The sequence below is a fragment of the Scardinius erythrophthalmus genome (assembly GCF_964197995.2).
Source record: "Scardinius erythrophthalmus genome assembly, chromosome: 25".
In the NCBI taxonomy this organism is placed as follows: domain Eukaryota; kingdom Metazoa; phylum Chordata; class Actinopteri; order Cypriniformes; family Leuciscidae; genus Scardinius; species Scardinius erythrophthalmus.
The window spans coordinates 4,880,186-4,893,500 of record NC_138245.1 but is presented as its reverse complement, the minus strand read 5'-3'; the positions used below and the strand labels follow the sequence as shown (position 1 = coordinate 4,893,500).

At 38.4% G+C, this 13,315-nt stretch overlaps 1 protein-coding gene across 3 annotated transcripts in view; it reads right to left on the bottom strand.

Moving 5' to 3' along the window:
• timeless (timeless circadian clock) overlaps positions 1 to 13,315 on the bottom strand; it is a 43,919-nt gene that overhangs the window by 10,071 nt on the left and 20,533 nt on the right. For all 3 annotated transcript variants that reach the window (XM_081358508.1, XM_081358510.1, XM_081358509.1), the window contains exons 16-25: positions 13,095 to 13,192; positions 11,422 to 11,542; positions 9,961 to 10,162; positions 8,393 to 8,532; positions 8,182 to 8,267; positions 7,973 to 8,093; positions 7,610 to 7,692; positions 4,390 to 4,538; positions 1,349 to 1,574; positions 1,203 to 1,271 (exon numbers count right to left, since the gene is read on the bottom strand). In XM_081358508.1, coding sequence (XP_081214634.1) covers positions 1,203 to 1,271; positions 1,349 to 1,574; positions 4,390 to 4,538; positions 7,610 to 7,692; positions 7,973 to 8,093; positions 8,182 to 8,267; positions 8,393 to 8,532; positions 9,961 to 10,162; positions 11,422 to 11,542; positions 13,095 to 13,192 — 1,295 coding nt within the window. The remainder of the gene's footprint in view (positions 1 to 1,202; positions 1,272 to 1,348; positions 1,575 to 4,389; positions 4,539 to 7,609; positions 7,693 to 7,972; positions 8,094 to 8,181; positions 8,268 to 8,392; positions 8,533 to 9,960; positions 10,163 to 11,421; positions 11,543 to 13,094; positions 13,193 to 13,315) is intronic.

The window sequence follows — 13,315 nt, the reverse complement described above, 5'->3', positions numbered from 1 at the left end:
GATGAAAACCACTATTTTCTGTTTCAAACTTTCACATAGCATCTTTAGGTTATAATAACATAAATAATTCAAATCCAGATTTAGATTTTCAAAGATTTATTATAAAAACAGATTATTTTTTCCCAAAAATGCAATAAATTCATGACACTTTTTTTTTTAAATGCAATTAATCCATTGAATCAATATAGAAGTTATTTTTCATATTGAAACTGTTGAAAATACACAACAAAGTAAGTTGATCCACATGACAGCCTCTGAACTCGGTCAATACTAATCTTATATTTAGCACGTACTGGACTAAACATAGGCTAAATTCAATCAGCCATCGCTAAGAAATACCTTCTGAAATTTTTTGACGGCGATCAGCTGTAAAATGGCTTGGTCCTGCTCGGTTTTCGTTGACTTTGAGTACAAGAATTGAAAGTTTTTTAAAAGATCCCCTGGGTTAACGTGTCCGCATTCGACAGAAGTTTGACGCTGTCGTGTGGTGAGAACAAGCAACAGTCGGCATTTCTCTTCCTCCCGCGTGCTTGCATCTTGTTAATCTCCTCACGTAAATGATTAGATTTCGATGGCTTACGTTTCTTCCCTACGGCAGAATCCACCACAGGTTCATCAATGCCGTCAAATGTATAATTTTTTTGTTTGTTTGTTGATCAAAAAGTACAAAGTAGATAAGGAAAACTAGGATGCCGGGTGTATTCAAAGCGCCACCGTTACTGTTTACAATGCGTGGAATGGTGCGCTGTGATTAGTTGAGCGGATTTATCACATTCTGCAGAAAAAGGAGACTGGCGTTTGTCGCGGTTTGGAAAGAAAGGTAGAAAACATGACAGAATAACACGGCGGGCGAGCTGTACCTCCGGTAATGGTACAAAAAAAAGAAAAAAGAAAAGAAGCGTCGACTCAAAAAATATGACGTCGACGTAATTCGACGCACCGCTAACAGCACTAATGTCCATGTCATTATTTATATGGTGAAAAGTCATGTAATAAGTGGGACACCTGTAAATTATCCTGTCTGGTTTTCTTCACTTTGCATTTATGAGATAATAAAATTTCAACTCAAATCAATATTTCGTGTCTAATTATTTACAGTATGTGGCAAGACAAAAAAAAAGGAAAACCTTTTACAATCTCATTCTCTAGCCTCAATCATACGCAGGAGTAACCAAGCTTTAATCAATGTTTTACATCCTCACCATCCTCCTCACGGTCATCAGCCGTTCTGTTGAGGCAGTTCTGGAGCCACAGGACAGGCCCTGACAGACCTGTTAACAAACCAAATGTATGTAACTATCTCAGCCTTTATTCAGAAAGCTCCTCATAATCATGCCTGATCAAGTACCTTGTTGCTGTAAATCCTGGACCATGTTTCTCACACTGTGGATTTTCTCTGAAGAAATGTTTCTACTTATGCTCTTTTGTCCTCCTTTGGCTGAGTGGGCAGTTTGATCCTCATTGTCTTCTTCATCTTGCTCAGATTTATCCTCTTCTTCTTCCTCCTCCTCCTCCTCCATGTCCATATCCTTCTCCTGGGACTCTCCAGCCACATCAAAGAACTCTTCCTCTGTCTGACACACACACACATACATACATGAGGAACCTTTTCATAGTTCCTAAAACTAATGGCAGAAATACCAGATTTTTGGCGTGGAAAACGTAAACTCCTTTTAGGGGAACTAATTTATCTCCTGCTTCAGAGTCGGGTCTAAACCAGCACAATAGGAACTATCCTTGACGTTAGTATATGCGGATTGGCCGAACGCATGCGAAACGCTGGCACTCGCCATTTTTAAAAAAGCTGTGTAAAACACACCAATTATAGCTTATATATTTACTCCAGAAACTAACTCTACGAACATGGAAAACAGTGACAGATGGATCTCTCAACCTTTACAACTAAGGAGAAAATCCACAACTTTGAGGAGACCAAGTGAAATATGATTTTGTATTTCTGTTCAGCTAATGACATTAGGACCCTTCTGTGTCTCTGGAAAATAGTGATTCTTTTTTCTTGTCAATTTGTTGAGGGATTTGTGGATGCATTCAAGTTTTTAGATTTGTGGAGTAAAAATTATAGTTTAGCATTTATTTTGAAGTATAAAGATAAAATTTGTAATTTGGGGTAAGATGCCCCCCAGAATTGTTACTATTTTTAAACATAATCCTTATTGTACTTTATGGAGTTTTTATTCAATAATTCACTTATGAACATTTCAGACATGTTTACAATTCATTAAAACCTAAAGGCTTACTGAGTGAAATCAATTTAAATTCATAGTGTTGCTTTTATAACATATATTTGATTAAAATATAGCCAATTAAATATGTAAAAATTCATCTCTTTTACTGGAATTTTGTTCGACAAATAAATTGTCAAAGCAATTTTATATAGAGTGGTTGATTTAGTATTTTACATTAATGACACTTAAAAAGTCATTTAACTTTCATTTCTGTAAAGCTCAGGTAGTGGAGAAAGATCATCTTTCTATAATTTTACATTTTGTGCTATGACATGTCAAGTGAGAACACTTTTCTATTCATTGCCCTTCATAACACAATGCAAACTGGGTGCCACAAAGATGCCGGCACATGAAATGGGGTCTTGCGCACACAGCCGCCCACACCGTGATGGCGTAATTTTTTCCACGCGCACATAGAGGTGGGCGATATATCGTTTAGACGATAATATCCAAATTGTTGTCTGGACGATATGCAAAATTGGGATATCGAATATTTCATAATTTGTACAATCCGACCCCCCAAACATGAAAAGAGCTGAAAGAATTTAAAGAGAAAACAAATAACGCACACAATAACCTTCTAAACAATTATATGTAGCGATTTTTAATACTGTAGGGCAGTACTATTCCCGGAAGCACCCTCCGAGTGGCCCAGCCCATGGTCCCGCGTCGTCAAAAACGCATACGTAAATTCGAAATAGTGCGCGCAGAAGCACATGCGCAAAACCGTTTTTAAAATGATATATGAATTATTTTTATTTTATCATATGTCATTTTACAAAAGGACATTTTACAAACCGTTTGCGCATGTGCTCCTGCACGCACTTTTTCAGTCAGAACACAGCAATCAGAGGAGGACGCGCTGAAAACTGTAATGCTGTTCTCTTCCTTCATACCTCGTACTGAGAAGGTTTGAGTTGCAGAGGAATTTGTGACTGTTTCACCTGTTCAACCACATCAAAGTTTTGTAATTAGTAAGTCCGTGCTTTTTCTCTTCTTTTTTTCTTATGTGCTGAAGGGCCGCTGTGCCTTGGTGAAACGCGAAGAGCTCTTTTCCAAAACGCCATAAACCTAAAAAGCTGCCTCAAAGATCCACCAAAAGTAATGATTATGAATATGTAAAATAATGCAATAAGACATTTTAAATTGTTTATTAATTTCTGTGTCGGCTGCAAAGATGAAGTTGACGATATGGCTATGACTCGCGATCTTCGCAGTAGGCTGTGAACGCAACGGAGAAATGCACATTTATTAGGCTACATAGTTTTATTTTGTTTTGGATGGTTTTGTTTAGAACCAGATTTCTGTAAATATATTTCACATTTTTTAGGCCTGTGAGGCGAGTAGGCAACGGTTTGGTTCATGATGATAATCTCCAGTTCAAGCACCGGCGCCTTATGTTGTGATTGCTAGCCTTTATTTGTATTTAATTTTAATGTAAATCCAGGAAATTGGTTAATGAAAAATGTATTACAATTAAGATACAATTAATACAAAACGAAATTCGTTTTAAAGAAAGGCTTTGTGCTTTTTGTTTTGAGGTCTCTGTGAAAGTTTGAAAGTCTTTAGTCTTTTTGCCGCTTTCAGAGCACTCGCGTCCATAATGGACAACTGACACGTAGCCTAATATTGTTTTTTCCTCATAAATGCAAACACGAAAAATAAAAGACAAAAGACTTGGATTTATATGGATTTATAGCGTTTTGGGGAAAAAATGGATGGATTTATAGCGTTTTGAAAATATATATTTTTTTTACTTTGAATTTATCATCAACAATATTGTTGTTTGATTTAATAATCACTGTTGCAAAAGGTGCCTAGTTCCGTTTTTTTTTTTTTTTTTTGTAAGTGGAAAAAGATAGGGGCTTCCTCAGATTCTGTTTAGTTAGCTCCTTTATTGTTTCTTTTATAGCCTACATAGGTAAAATGCAGCAAGTCAAAAGACCAAATGGACCTTCTTTGCCAGTTTGCACACATTTCTTTGAAGGATGGCAAAAATATCGTCTGAATATCGATATCGAGTTATTGGAAAAAAATATCGAGATATTCATTTTTGTCAATATCTCCCACCCCTACGCGCACACCTTCGCACTCATGCGGACGAGGAGAGAATAAAGCAGGCTTTATATGTTGATGGACGCACCATTCCAGTCATCCTGCCATGAGCGCTGCGCTGTCTCTTCTTGTACAGGTCTCTGCGGTCGGACACTAGCCCCATGCTGAGGATCTTGTCAACTATTCGTGCCCGTGAGCGCTTGGCTGTGATCCGCTTTAGAATGTTTCCAAGCACATCTGTGAAAACAGCAGAGAAAGCAGAAATAAAGGACTTTGCAGGCATAACAATGAGTCGAACAAAAAAGATGATGATACATTTGCTCCTGTTCACACTGTCATTTTTAACACCGAATCTAAAGATACAAAACAAAACACTGCTTATATTGAACGATAGTTCATGAACTTGTTCATATTTTGGGCGAACGTGAACTGAACGTACCGCATTACTGCCTGATGAACGTTACTGTGAACTTGTTCAATCTGGTGTCTGTGAACGCCACGCTCTCTCAGTTTAAATTCGTTCAATTAGAGAGCCAGATTTCTATAGAGCCTTCCAGGCGAAAACCCAGCTAAAACACACCGTAAACTGGCCTTAATATGTAGTGGAAAAAACACCCAATCTGGCAACCAGCTACCAGTGACGATCTCTTGTTCGATCTCGATCATCGAAATGACCAAATCTTTTTTCAAGTCATTTCGTTCATTTAAGGGGCTTTAAATGTCACTATTAACTGGCAAATTCCCAGAACACATCCACCTACGCAATCTTGATCATATTCTGAATTAAGAAATCATTATAATGCAGTCAAAAATCGTTTACAGGGAACATAAATAATTACTTTACCTTCCGAGTCTTTCGTTCATTTGTCGTTCATTTGTCACGTGACAGACGGACTTAGTGAATGGATCGTTCATGAACGACTGATGACACGTAACAAATCAAAACAAAAAGCAGCAAGGAGGCGTCGTATGATCATTTAAACGAGTTTTATGACAAAGTCGGTGAGGGTGGGAAAAATCTGACGCATAGCTTCAGTGTTAAAGGAACACTCCGACTTTTTAAGACTTTAGCTTATTCACAGTATCCCTCAGAGTTAGATAAGTCCATACATACCTTTTTCATTTCTGTGCGTTCTGTAAGTGTTATTTGACGCACCCACCGCTAGCCTAGCTTAGCACAAAGACTGGATGTAAATGGATAAGGCAGCATACTAATCCCAATAAGTGACAAAATAATGCAAACATTTTCCTATTTACATGTTGTGATCTGTATAGTCACAGCGTGTACAAATAACAAGGCTATATGAGACAGAGACCATTTTTAATCGTATTAAAACTGGGAACTATATTCTCACTAGGCGTAGGAGCAAAGCTACTTGGGCGGAGTGGCTACTTGGGCGGAGTGATTAGCGCAGCACACGAGACGCCCTGTTGATGGTTCCGTAAACAAAACAAACGTGACTAACTAGCTAGTAGCGAACGTGACTCGTGATCATGGCTGACTGAGGAATTGTCCGAGGAATTTTACTGGGTATCAAACCAAGATCCAGAACCATATAGTTTTGAGCCAGAATACACAGATGAGGAGTTACAAACTTTGCAAGCTGTAAGACAAGATACAGCGAACACCCATGATTGTAAACTATAAATTTACTATCTAGTAATTGCTGACTCTATTACTCCAACTCTGAGCGAACTCTCTGCTCCTCACCACAGGGCGTCTCGTGTGCTGCGCTAATCACTCCGCCCAAGTAGCTGTGCTCCTACGCCTAGTGAGAATATAGTTCCCAGTATTTATACGATTAAAAATGGTCTCTGTCTCATATAGCCTTGTTATTTGTACACTGTGACTTACATGTTGTGACTATACAGATCACAACATGTAAATAGGAAAATGTTTGCATTATTTTGTCACTTATTGGGATTAGTATGCTACCTTATCCATTTACATCCAGTCTTTGTGCTAAGCTAGGCTAGCGGTGGGTGCGTCAAATAACACTTACAGAACGCACAGAAATGAAAAAGGTATGTATGGACTTATCTAACTCTGGGGGATACTGTGAATAAGCTAAAGTCCCAAAAAGTCGGAGTGTTCCTTTAAAACTGATAAAATAATTGTCTGTGGTTCTATTGATACTTTGCAGTCACGTGATATCTGGCGGGCAACAAACGCGGTTAGTGCATCCAATCGCACAACAACTATCTGGCATGTCGTGTAGGCTACACCTCAAAACACCAACTTTTCTATATTAAAACTGCCAATGTCCTGGCAAGATCCTTGATTAGTTTACTGGTTTTCGTTGCAAGAGAATGACGTTCTTGCCCGCCAGCCAGGAGAACTGACGTCACGTGCAAAGTATCACTATAGGCTGTGGCAATCATTTTGAAAAATAATATCTCGCAGCAACATGGAAAAAAAAAGAACTATGAACTAGTTCATGTAGAAAGTTAACTTTCCCAACACTGCTTATGACATAAATTTTGCGACAGAACTAAACATGCAAACAATGCTGTGCGCTGGGATAAATGTGTTCGCTGTATGAGCATACATATGATGATATTTTTATCAGCCGAGAACTCGAGAGCAGCTTCTAAAATTCGTAAAACAACGGCAGGAATTCCAGTCACAAACAAATGAAGATCTGCTGCATTTGCAATGTGCCTCTGACTACTGTACCGAACAGTGATGAGCAACATCGCGACTATGACAAGAAAAAACAGGTAATTCTTGAGGGTCGCATCTTGTGACATCACGTCCTGTTTTTGGTTAGTTTAGATGTCTTTGGTGCGGTTAAACTGAAATATGAATGCAACGCAGAACGCTTGTTTGGTGAAACCAGGTTTCGTCGGCAGCGTTCACATTTATTCATCTGAACCGTCCTAGCAGAGCAATTCCACCAGAGTTTGTTTTGATCGAACCAAACCTGTCAAGTGTGTACACATCCTGAGATATTTAATGAGTTTGATAATTGAACAAATAAATTGAATAATTGATAACTGAATAAAAATTAATTTTGAAATAAAAAGCAACAACATTAAAAAAAATATCCTTAATACTGTTTTAACTTGATTATGAATCTCTCTCTCTCTCTCTCTCTCTCTCTCTCTCACACACACACACACACACACACACACACACACACACACACACACACACACACACACACACACACACACACACACACACACACACACACACACACACACACACACACACACACACACACACACACACACACACACACACACACACACACACACACACACACACACACACACACACACACATAAATTTAATTTGCACTAACCATCAGAGTCTTTAAACTCCTCAAAGAGCACCTGGAGTTCCTGTTCCTGTTCTTCAGTCCAGAGCACGATACGAGTACCTTTCCTGATCAAATGAGAGGCGGGGTAAAACTGTTTTAGTCAGTTAAAAAAAATAAAAAAATAAATCTGATGATGCATACGCATATAAATAGTTTGTTTAAAATAATGTGTAAAACAGACAGAGTTAAGCTATTGTGTGTTTCTGTCGATGGATACGCATTCTGGCTTCCTCTAAACTTTGGGCATATTAGAGCAAATGGCACTTGTATTGAACAGTCTTTTACATGCTCTACTTTACTTCCGGTCTTTACTTGCAAATTTCAGACATTAAAATAAAACCGTACCTCTCTTTCTTTAAATCCTTCGCACTGTCCACCAAACCCATGGAAACCATGCGGGTCACCACGTCCCGTCTAGTGCGGCTGCTGCTCAGCAGCGGTAACAGCGTCTCGACAATATCAGGCACTGAAGAACAAAAAACACAACACAGATCATTTCTGTTCGCCATAGTCAAAAACCAAACGACAGAGACCGTGAACAGGTGCAACTCTACCTCCAGAGTCCTTGTACTCTTCATACAGTCGCTGAAGCTGTTCCTCTTCTTCAGGAGTCCACTTGCTTTTTTTCTTTGTGCCTTCCCTAATATAAATATATGGACATGTGAATAAAACACATCATTAACTCTTGAGCACTGTAATGAAGCTCAAAGATACAAGCTTTAATCCACTTTAATATCAATAAGGTCTAAACACAGGCACAATTACCCGTCTTTATTGTATCCCTCTGTCATTTCTCTCACAGCACCCACATTCTTCCAGAACAGCAGCTCCACAAACGCTTTGTTGTTTTGAGCGGCAAATACAAAGAACCGGTTCAGAACATATTTTGCAAATGTAACAAGCTCCTGTAAGGACAAAAAAAAAACGAATTAATTAATCTGTTACATCTATATTAAATATAAAATATTAAAAAAAATGTATATGATTTTTTTGGTCCCACATTATATTAAGTGGATTTATTATGTACTAACAGTGAAATTAATAATTTGATAAAATGGACTTACTGTGTACATACATGTTTTTACACTGAACTTATATTTTGAAAATACCTTCATGTACAGTAATTAATTTATGTAATGACCCTTCCCTTACACCTTAACCCAACCTTAAACCTATCCATCCCACCAAACCTGTCCCAAACTTTACCCGTATCACACCTCATAGCAGCAAAAGTGTTTTACAATACAACATTCACAAATTTTTCGATGTAAGTACATAGTACTAAAAACCACTCAATATAAAGTGGGACCATTTTTTTATTTTTTATCTTGATTGTGTTTTTGGGCTCTACTAGAATAGGTTTTCATGCTTGAATGTTCAAAAACACATTATTTCCCCATATTTTACATTGTTGCAGCTCCTCTCTTCCCAGTCTGTCAGTAACGCTCTGTTTAGTTCCTGTCTCTATGAAGCCCCGCCTTCTGAAACACACAATGTGCTCTGATTGGTCGGCTGGATCAGTTTGCTGTGATTGGTCAACAGCTTCGAGCGTGTTTGTGAAATTTCACACCTCTTACATAACTGCGAGTCCCAACACACTACTAACTAAGGGCGCTTTCACACTTGGTTCGATTGCCTGTTCCGAACCCGAGTTCGATTGTTCCCCCCTCCCCCCGATGGACTGTGTTCACATTATATTATTTGTATCCGAACCGCGGTACGCTTGCGTCATCAAGCTGCAGCTGGCGCGTAATCGTGTTGCTTGGTAACCATTATGAATGAAAAGGCGTCAAAATGGATAGAATTGCTCGCTTCACATTTTTTCTTCTTTATTTGAACCTTTGGTTTTGTTTTCAAAGAAAAGATACAGAAACACACTTGCGTCTGTCTGCCGCAAAAGTACTAAAATCGTTCCAAAGACAGCGCACCCGAGTTCGGAAGACAGCGTTCACATCATCCAAACGAACCAAACTAACGTCATTCGAACCCGAAAAGTTCCTAGCAAGCATTAAGTCCAGACTTCAGTGAACCGGATCAGCCTGTGTTATCAGTTCTACCGGTTGTTATCGGGAGAAAACGTACCGCTGGATGGCTCGATTGACCAATCAAAATCAAGTATTCCACAGAGCCATGTAATAATACATACTAAAGAAAAAGCATAATAGGACCCCTTTAACATTAAGATATGCAGTGGTATGAGATTAAGAACTTTCAGACATCAAAACCAATGAACTTAGCATTATGCTCTACCAGTTGAGCAACAGAAACCTCAGGACTACAAAGATACAGAAAAAAACTTCACTGCATTAATGGAGAGTATTAGTGTTTGTTACCTGATAGGCGGACGCTGCTGGGTCTCCCAGGATCTTATTAAACAGGGAAAAGACGGACAGCTGATAGAGTAACGCCTCCATCTTCATGTCCACAGCCAGTCTGTGCAGCATGCGTGCGATACAGTGGTTGGTGTGAGAAGAGTTCTGGGAGTATGAGCGCAGAAGGATCATATATGGACGCACAACAGCTGGATTGGCAAACCTGTCAATCAAAAGTTTTAATTATGGAATATTACTGGAACATAAAAACAAGAGAAACATTAATCCAACCTTCCTTTAAATCAATATCAAATGGAATTTTGATAAATTATCAGCATGATTAGCTTTTCCATTGTTGGGCCGAACAGCTCTAAGAATGGTAAGGAACGGCTCCATTTGTATTTGCACTTGCACTGTTGGCTAACCAGGGCAACGACTGACACATTTGACGCAAACAGCAGCCGTCATCAAACCCACAGTGGAAAATGAAAGCGTATCTGTCCCGGTTAGGGCTGATGGGCACAGAAAAGAACGGTGAAGCAACGAGAACAGTTTGGCCCGACAGTGGAAAGGCAGCTTTTGTCAACAAGGCCAATAAACGGTCACATATTTGGCTTTTTCCATTTGAATCATACATCATCTTATGATGCGCCTGGACACACCATCAGTGATGTTAGCTGAGGTTCTCCACTGGGGTCCGTTCTTCGTACCTCGCTTACTACATCTGAGATGATTTGACAGATGCCAGATCTTCTAACCGTGATAACTGATCTCTGGCTAATTTGGTTCTTCAAACAAGTTTGCGGATCTGATTAAAATATCTGGATTAAGCTGTCTGAGATTACCCAGTGTTCGTTGGAAATGGCAGATATATCGGGGTGTAGAGTTACATTCAAGGCATGAAGAATATTTTGCCACAGGAAATGGCATTAAATGTAATTATGGTGATCAAAGATGAGTTTTAAGGGATAAAATGATTGACTGCAGGGGGACCTGTTTGCGTCAGATAAAGAAGATTGACATGCACTGTTGGGGGGGCTTCAGGAACGATTTGAGAACCACCGACTGCATTAAAACAATCCTTACTGGCTTATTGGTTTTATCAATACAGAAAATACAAGACTGGAAGTTTAGTTTTTCGCTGGGAAAATGAACTCTTTTCATCTGCTCTACAGGTGAAATTTGGAAAATTAGAATATCGTGCAAAAGTCAGTGTATTTCAGTAATTCAAATTAAAAGGTGAAACTAATATATTTAGTATATATAACCATATACATATGCATGATTATACTTTTCAGAGGGCCGACATTTCTGTATTTAAAATCCTTTTTTTTTATTGACTTCATGTAATATTCTAATTTTCTGAGATTTTGAATTTGGGGTTTTCATAAGCTGTAAGCCAATTTCATAAAAATTATAACTTTTGCACGATATTCAAATTTTTCGAGTTTCGCCTGTAAGTGTAAATAATTCTCCACGCACCTCTTGATGAAATCTAAGAAGTTGAACTCAGTCTCAGACACAGCAACAGACTCCAGCTCTTCCTCTTCCTCCAACTCGACTCCATCCTCTTCCTCCAGAGCCGAATCTAAAGGAACGGACCCTACACAACACAAAGACAAAGTCCATCTATCCCTCTTGTTGCTCCAGTATTGGCAATAACAATATTGTTTGTACCATTACAAACAATAAGAGTATTGTTTGTAATGGTATCAGGTTGAAAAACAGAAGTCAGTACCAAAACCAGTAAAATGTATTGATTATTGATTTGAATTTTGATACTAAAGCAAAAAACTATTGATAAATGGAAAACACTTCATTTGAAAATAAAAATATGAAATAAGTGAAATATTAATGCAAATAATAATAAGCTGCTGAACATTTAAACTTTTCAGGCCGCAGAGAGACTGCATAAAGCGCCCTGCCAATTAACTTTTGACAATAAACCTAGAGCTGGGCGATTTTTCCCCCCAAAAAAATCTGCGATTTTTTTAATAAACTCGATTTACGATTCGATTTGATTTTTTTTTTTTTTTTTTGAAGAGTTGTTTGCTTTGCAAACGGGGTGCTATATAACACGGGGTGTTATAATCTTTAACAAAATGTTTGACATTAATTGACAAGCATACAAAATACACCAGTGTACAGAAACACTATGATTATGATCAGTTAAGTTTGAATTGCATTTTTATTGAATAAGTTATAATTAATATGAATTGAAGACAACAGTATGTTAACAGAGAAAGAAAGTTAGAAAGAAAGAAAGCTACATCCTGCTAATTCAGTGGTAATAATTTAATTCTTGTTTTTATTTTATATTATAATAAACTCGGTCTCTCTCGCGTACACTCGGTGTCTCACGCGTGCAGACACACTCGGTAGCTCTCTCGCACTTTCGCTCGCGCGCGCAGACACACTCGGTCTCTCTCGCGCACTGTCGCTCGCTCGCGCAGTTCGTTTTGCTTTTGTCCAGCCCGGCGCCTCATATGTTTGTGTATGCATGCGCTGCCCTCGGGGGAGGGGAGGAGAGGGGCAGAGGGCTGCGCCGCAGGGAGCGTGCTACGGAAACCCTGAAAGAAGATTTGGCAAATGCAAAATGTATGTATTGTACGCTATACTGAAGAGGGGGAGAAAAATTTTTTTAAAAAAACGATTTTTTGAAAATATGAATCGATTTGACCTACCAACTCGATTTTTAAATCAAATAGATTTTTTTTCCAGCCCTAAATAAACCGCAGCCATGCTGCAAAAGAGAAACATTTACTATATAGCATCTACTACGAAACACGATGAAGAATTGCAGGTAGTTCTTTATTTTAAAAAAATCTCAGAAAAAACAATCAACCAATCAAACATTGATGTAAAATTACAGAGCAGAAAGATGTTAAATCAAAAAAAGCTCAAGGGAATAAAAAGGTGAGGAAAATGCAGCCTTGAACAGAATCAGAATTTATATTTGATCAGTTAACGTATTCCCTGGGAATATCTATCTAGAAGTATATACTATCAGGTTTAGTGTAGTATTGTTTATGACAGTGCCGGGAATTAGCAGTACACTGCAGTCTTGTCAATAATGGTATTGGGTAAGTTGTATAATGTAATATTGTTTGTGATGGGATCAGGTACAGTAATATAGTGTAGTATTGTGATCTTACTAGGGAGCTTAGTGAAAAGAATCTGCTTCAGAAGTTCTAGTTCCTCCTCCGGTTCCACCTCAACAGATCCAAACGTTTCTCCTTCAGGCCACACTGCCCTGAATCAACACACAAATCACAGAGAATGAGTACATCCTTTCTTTCTGCAAGTCAGAAAAGTCCTAACTCCGTCATAACCTTTTCTATCCTGTTTGACAAAGAAAAGTGAATGGATTTTGTTT